This window comes from Lactuca saligna, chromosome 3, assembly GCF_052625555.1.
Source record: "Lactuca saligna cultivar CGN05327 chromosome 3, ASM5262555v1, whole genome shotgun sequence".
NCBI lineage: Eukaryota > Viridiplantae > Streptophyta > Magnoliopsida > Asterales > Asteraceae > Lactuca > Lactuca saligna.
The window spans coordinates 114,285,114-114,293,082 of NC_136419.1; the positions used below are offsets into that span (position 1 = coordinate 114,285,114).

General features: G+C 34.3%; 1 protein-coding gene and 1 long non-coding RNA gene across 2 annotated transcripts; one reads left to right on the top strand and one right to left on the bottom strand.

Moving 5' to 3' along the window:
• Positions 1-336: 336 nt before the first annotated feature.
• On the top strand, positions 337-1,157 carry LOC145033900 (hydrophobic protein RCI2B-like). Its single transcript, XM_078982384.1, has 2 exons — positions 337-509; positions 814-1,157. Exons 1-2 carry the CDS (start codon positions 429-431, stop codon positions 895-897), a joined length of 165 nt encoding a protein of 54 aa, XP_078838510.1. The 5' UTR covers positions 337-428; the 3' UTR covers positions 898-1,157.
• A 2,030-nt stretch (positions 1,158-3,187) lies between these two features.
• On the bottom strand, positions 3,188-4,190 carry LOC145033901 (uncharacterized). Its single transcript, XR_013677769.1, has 3 exons — positions 4,098-4,190; positions 3,601-3,745; positions 3,188-3,428 (listed from the first exon to the last, which is right to left on the bottom strand). It is a non-coding gene; the product is annotated as an uncharacterized LOC145033901 (long non-coding RNA).
• Positions 4,191-7,969: the final 3,779 nt, after the last annotated feature.

Here is a 7,969-nt window from a genome sequence, read left to right on the forward strand (position 1 = left end):
TTGCAGGTAAATTCAACAATACAAGAAGGAAAGTCTACACATAGTAAGAAGAAAACAAAGGAAAAGAAAGATATTATCAAGGCTAATTTGTAACGAGGAGATGGTATAATGCGATTTTGGAGATGAAAAAAATAAAGGTATATATGTATTTGGTTAAATATGATATTTAGAAAGTTTATGAGATTTATATTAACGATAAAAATAAAGATTTAAAATGTTATAAAATATTTAAGAATAATAAAAATAACTGAGCATATGATATTTGTAAGTTTGAAATTTGGAATATCCACAAAATAACCACTTTCTACTTTTCTTTTAGGGCAGCCAACCCTATCGATCACCCTCCTCATCTCTCAATCTCCGCCTATCACCACCTGATTTCCACCATATATTAAATCCATTCTGATCAAAGATACCCGCATCTCAAGATGTCGACACACACTTTTGTACAAATCCTATTAGCCATTTTATTCCCTCCTCTTGGTGTTATTCTCAAGTTTGGCATCAAGGTACGTATGCGGTATGTCCCAGTCTCATCTTTCTTTCATAATAACGCCATGTCTAATTAATAACTTCCGAGCTCAACGTCAATTAGGATAATGTGTGATCTGATTGTGAGTATCTTGCACTTATGATCAACGATATACATAAAATCACATGACATAGGCATACATGCATGTGTTCCTTGACTTCCATAACTTCACTTGGGATAAAATATATGATTGTTTGAAGACACATCCAGTTATTTTATTTGTTTCTCGTGCAAACATAACACATGCATCAGTGACATATATGACAGAGATCAAAGTGCAGGTGGAATTCTGGATATGTTTGCTTCTAACCTTTTTTGGGTGGATCCCTGGAATTGTTTATGCTGTCTATGTAATCGTCAAGTGACTCAACCACAACTGCTGTACATTTGGTAATATTTTATTATTTTGTTATTAATTGCTTTGGTTATTGTTCAAAATGAAATAGGAGAAGATAGCAATGGGTTAATAATATTACTAATCATGGAGTGGAGTCACTTATTGTCTCACTGATTACTGAATGGAATATCTCATAATCATTTTACTAATGCTATCCTTGTGACTTGTGAGTGATGTCAATATCGTGTAGAAGATACAGGTTTTGCAAAAAGTGTTGGGGAAAATGTAAGATCCTAAATTTTGTACTAAACGGGTTATTTTGTAACCCTCATATGGAATAAACATTGTTCAGTTGGAGTAAAAATCCGAACATACAAGTATTTGTCGTGTTGGTCTATTGCTTTAATTTTATGTATCTTATTATGAAATGTATCACCGTTATGTGCATGTGATAATGGAAGAAAGGTGACAAGTCTTTTAGAAACATATGGAATTGACAATTTTCGCAAGAGTTTGCATGGTGGTGCATGGAAAGAATGGTATTTGGGGGAATATAAATATGTTGTAAACCTTGTGACACATTATGAAATGTTGTTAAAATCGTTATGAGGTCATTTTGTGAGAAATCACAACCTCTAAGTTACGCAGTGCGATGTTGTACGTGATGTGCACATCTAATTGGCGTCCCAATGTCTAGTGTAAGAGAGAATGAGACGTAGGAGCACCACATGCACGTCGCATGTGGACGTCATGTGTTGTATGCGTTTTGGCTAACGAGGAGTAATGCAGCGTTAGACGTGACTTTGACTGTTGTGTGGGTACTCCATGCTACTCCTCTAGGTTCTAACCGCCTTGTCACTCGTTGACTTGTGTTGACCAACGAGGTTAAGTCTCCAACTCTTCTTACTAATCAACTTGGTTCTTTACATTGGCGGAGCCAGGGTCAACGTAAAAGGGTATCTCGAATCAATAGGTTCGGTTTCTCGGTTTTTCAGTTTTCCAAACTCAGTTTCAGGTTTAAACTCAAACTCATTCAAAGGTTTAACTTGTTGAGAATTGAAAATCTTGTGTTGCTTTTATAACATATGTATAGGGGCTATGTTTCATTTTATGGTCGTTGTGAGATAATTTTAGAATTATAAGAAATAAGAAAGAAGTTGAAGGGAGATGTATAGGGGTTATGTTTCATTTTATGGTCGTTGTGAGACAATTTTAGAATTATAAGAAATAAGAAAGAAGTTGAAGGGATATAAGATAGAAACTGATAAACAAAAAAATTAACATATGTCAAGCCAAAGATTAGAACTTCCAACCTCTGTAAAAACACCATGTCGTCATAATCAACTGAACTAACTAGAGCTTTTGTTATTTTTTTGCAAAACACATTTATATTAAGGAACGCAAAATAAACAAAAATTTTCTGAAAAATTTATAATACTAAATTTTTTTTGAGGGGCATCCCGGGATACTCCAGGATCCAATCACTACAAAAAAAAATGCCAATTAGTGACGAAAACGAAATGGTCACTAACAATTGAAGGAGTCGTCACTATATCATTTAGTGACCGGACTTTTGGTCGTCACTTGTGGTCACTATAAGTCCGTCACAAAAACTAATTAGTGACCAAAATATAAAAGCGGTCACTAAATAGTGACCAAAATATAATGGTCACTAAATTGTGACAATGGGTTTCGTCATTAAATGTTGTCACTAATAAATCTCTCCTAATTGATTAGTGACCATAGAAAGTCGTCACTGATTTATTTAATCAGTGACTATAAAAAGTTGTCACTCTCATTTGATTTGTGACTATAGAAAGTCGTCACTAGCTTATCCAACTAGTGACCATAAAAAGTCGTCACTAATTTATTTAATTCGTTACGAAAAAACGTCACTATTTTTTGTTGCAATTTCTTGTATTTAACCAATTTAAGTAACTTTAAGCGAACCTACAATATACAATACTGAAATGCCTAGAACATCATATGAATCTTAGAACAAAGTTAAGAACAACAACCACCAAAATAGATTTCTAAAAGCAGTAACTTTTCCAATTCTAACCAGCTTACTCATTTTATAAACTGTACACAAATAATAGTTACAAAAGAATGTGATATAGATTGTTATCAAGCCCTTTGTTTGGAGGCCTTGTGACTAGCTTCCTCTAAGGCCATTTTAATTAACTTTTGCATCTCTAACTACCTACTTGCCTACAAAACAAAGACATCATTTAGGTTTTCGTTTAATGAAAAGGGCATTCTTTTGATTTGCACATGAAATGGTGGGGATGGGGGTGGGAGTGGGGGTTGGTGTTACCTCGATTTTTGCTTCATAAGATGCAAATTCAATGAAATCTTTTCTCCTTCATCACTAGTATTTTGGTCATCATCAATTTGGAAACTTTTAACCCTTATTTGAAACTCAGGCATAACACCCTCCACAATGCTTAAACATCTTTATTTAACAAAAAACCATATATGTGTTACCTGTAGGCATACAGTTGCATCCTTTTGCTTTCCATCCTCTTTGATCTCACCACGAAGCCCCCATTACTTAACCTGAATGTGAAAAACAAAAAATGCGTATCAATGTATCATACCAATTACTTATCACAAGAGTATAATTTATAAGCTTCAAATTACATTTCCCTATATAAAACTAATGTGCTGGGAACTACCCCTCCAGAACCTTTAATACACTCAAGGGGAAATGAAACACACATATTTTTACCTTTCATGCACTTAAGGGTTAATCAAGAAGTCATTAGAACAAACAGTGAAATTCACCAATTTGCTTCAATGGTAGATCCATTTTCAATCTAAACACCAGTAACATTTCCATAAGAACCAGATTCCAAGCTTTTTATAGAAGCACCCTACAAATGAAACATTATGTCAACAATTTAAGCATGTATTGGTGTGGGGTAAGAGGGAGAACCCTCATGTGTTGGCTCAGCAAAGAATTGAACAACCTTGACAAAAGATGATTTTCTGGAAATATGACTTATTGTTTGGATAAACGAGTTTTAGTTATGTGTTATACTGAATATTTTTATATAAAATAAAATATTTTAATGTGATACATCATCTGGGCTAGAAAATGATTACCTAATACTCGTCTAAAATCAAGTACACCTTTTAACAAATCACAATTAGGTCTTAGATATAGAAAATAATAGCAAACAAAACATAAATATTCATTATATCAAAAAAGAAAAACTAAAGTACCTTACAGAAGTTGAAGACCAAATTTAGTTCACAAATATTACTGAAGAAGTGATCGAGTATTATAACGAAATGGTACCATCAACATAAACTAGAGACCACATCAACATCACTGTGCAAAAGATTAAAATTTTGTATATCATGGGCCATGACCATGTGCCTGAACAACGATATTATACACCACAAACAAGAAACCAAGTAAACAACTGAAGAAAATAAATTAAACCCAATAGTATGCATATAAATCATTAATAGTAAAAGTTAAAAAAACTAACTCTGCAGAGTACTGGAAAAGGTTGATGAAGAAAATCTTAATGTTGTCCAGCAATGTGTTATTAACATCAGCCACAATTCTTGCAACTTTAGAGCCAACCTGTGATAGCCAAAAGAAAGACAAGCATCAAAAAGACATGAATGCCATCCTCATCTTCATACTGAAAATAATACAGACTAAAAAAAGTATTAACAAGGGTAGAGTAGTCATTAGTCATTACACTGATTAAGTTTGACAACATTGTATAATCAGGTTCCTCTCTGTAAGCACCCATCAATGTAAGCAAAGAAGATAAAGGCAACTGGCTAGCCATAGACAATGCAAACGAGTCATCTAGAATTCCTGTCAGTAAAAACAAAAGATTATAATAATAATAATAATAATAATAATAATAATAATAATAATAATAATAATAATAATAAATATATATTATTTAACAAAGTTTAGTTTTTAAATAAATTTGAGTATAATAATAATAAAATAGCAAAGATTACCATATCGATCCATGGCAGATAACTTTTTACTTTCAATGGCATATTGTAATTTCCACTAACAGTAACTAGTTATCAGCTGCCATATCATGGGCCATGACCATGTGCCTGAACAACAAGAATGTACACCACAAACAAGAAACCAAGTAAACAACTGAAGAAAATAGTAATGATTAAAGAAAAAAGCACCAAAAGGTTACATGTGTCATTTGTATGTATCATTAATCATGTCAAGCACATACAAATCATCCGTTTAATGCAGGACCAATGTCGCCCTAATCATGCACACTCAGTTTATCAAAAATACGATCCAATTCCAATGGATACCATGCCTATTTAACATTTTGTTGATTTTTATAGTTCATTTGATGTTTGAACATGCAAAGATTTTGTTCACATAGAACTACAAATGTGAATCAGAAGCCCATCTTCCCAAGATTTTAAATTGAAGTTTTCTTCACAGATACAGTAATATGCAATCTCTTTACCCAATGAATTATATCTATAACATGATAAGAAACTTGACTAATGCACAATTAGGATAAGTTTGTTACACCTGGACTGAGTAAAATAAATTAGAGAGAAAGAGAGAGAGAGAGAGAGAGAGATAACTCACAAATTATGAACAGCTGGAGATAGATATACTCATAATGCACTCCTAGTTCATGTAAGCATTTCATCAAACAGTTGTTGTGCACATTCTATTGAATAGGGAGAAGATGAACTGTGTCCCTAGATGCTGATCACAAGTACATACATTCAACTGTCCATGTAACCTTCTTTCAAAATCTCATCCAATCGATGAAATCACAATGGGAAAACGGATTGAAATAGAGAAAAGAAGATACCAGAGGATATGGGGAAGGAGGTGGCGGCACCAGTCGGTGGAAAGGGGGCGTAAGGACAAACATTGTCGTAAGTAAGAAGTAAGGCTTTCTCCAGGACCATGATTTTTGATGAATTCTTCTCGGACTTTGTTGATAATGTGATGACTTAGGTATAGACAATGTTGGTTGCCAAGCTTGCCATTCTCCAAATCCTTGAAAATCTCGTCTGACACAAAAACCCTAGGTAGTAGAAATTGGATTTGGCGATGATGAATTGGAGATTGGGGAAGGTTTAGGGCTTGCAGATGGTGGATGAGAACGACGGTGAAACGATGGGAGAAATTCATTTGCATCCGTTTATACGTGAAATGGTTTGCCTGTCTTGTATTGGCACTCGTATTTTAGGGTAAGTTACGTTTTTACCCTTGTAGTTTGATGACATGTGTTGCCGCTATGAAAGTAAATATAAGTTTGGTCATTTTTTAGAGTTAGGCGCTATGAATAAAAATTATATATAGTTGGTGACTGAACCTTTTTTCATTTTGTATTTCAATAACCATATTGTTTCGTCACAGTCCCTCCACATGACGTTTAGGTGGGTTTGAAAAGAGAAGAGTATTTAGTGACCATAATTTTTGGTCATTAATCCTCTAATGAAGGGATCATTTTTTTTTTGTCATTAGGCCTCCAATGTAGTGACCATTATTTTTGGTCACCAAACTAATTATGCTATTAAAATATGATTTTTTTTTCTACGGTTAGTGACCGGTGAGTGACGACCATGATAGAATTGGTCACTAAACTTGTAGCATTACCAACATTCAGTGACGACTTAATAAATGGTCACTAAATGATGATATTAGTGACTAGATTTTAGGTGGTCACTAATAATTGGTCATTAAAAAGGAGTTTTCTTGTAGTGAATGTAGATCTGCCATCAGAAGCTATGTGGAATTGTAAGTAGGTGTTAAGTGTTCTGGAAAGGCGATTTTGATGTTTGTGGATGCATTGATCAATTTCCTTAAGGATTGTTGAATAATGTGCAAAAAAAATAAAGAATAAAGTGTATTTTGATCATGAACATATGTGTTCACATACTAAAAAGCATTACAGAGGAAAATATAATAATATGTATACTGTAAAATTTATTCCAACTTAAATAAATATGTAAATAATAGTTATTTATAATTAACCGGTTAAATGCAGGATAAAAGAGTGATTAACTAGGGGCTGACTACTAGATAAGAATTATTAGTGTGTTTGGCTACTAAGGTTGTGAGGTATAAACACCCATAAAAGCGACATAGCATTGCATTTATCTTCACTCCACCTTCGCATGGTAGGGGTGTTGTTCAACATGAACATGCGCCAAACAATAGAGAATTCCCGTGTGACACCATGTGACCTCAGCCATAAACCTAAACGCTAACATCCCATCAGACCAGTGTGGACGATGTGAACGTTGTGGAGACTTGTCCAACTTATCATTGCATCGTGTGTATGGTATTTATACAGAGTAGCCTAAATTAGTTGGAATAAAAGACTTAAAATCTAACCAACTTAGAGGGTGATTGGATAAATTAGCTTAGAGTTTATTAGCTTAGACGAGTCGGTATGGGCCTCGACGAGAAGCGACGAGACCCACGTGGCATTCCGCGACGCCGTCATAATGCGGTGAACACCGCCCCCCCCCCCCCCCCCCCTAGCCGTTGCTTCTCGTCGCCCGGATCTCGTTGCTTTGGAAACGAGTTGTAACGCCAAAAAAAATATACGTTGCACATATTTTACCGTTATTAAACGGTCAATTTAAAAAAAAAAAAAAAAAAAAAAGGTTACTTTTTTACCATTTATATATATACATACACTTTATTTCAATTTTTATATACCTTTCTCTCATTCTCTCTATATCTTTATACACATTTTCTCTCATTCTCTCTATATCTATATCTTTAATTCAAAAAATGGAGCAAAACCCAACCCCCCCGCTCCATCATCAAACTCAAACACAACCTCGCCTCTCAGATTTGCGGAGTATGAAAATTATTTTAACCTTTTTTCGTCTCAAGGTTCACCACAAATACCATACCAAGGTGCCGCTTTCAATACCGTTTCACCGTCACTGCAATTTCCCAACTCACCTTACGTTCAACAAAATCAATTTGGTCAAAACCCAAATTTACAACAAAATCTTTTCTCTACTTTTGGTTCGATGCAACAAACAACCAATCAACCGTCGCCTATAATACAACCAATAGTTCAAGTGGAAGTAGGAAGTAGTAGGAA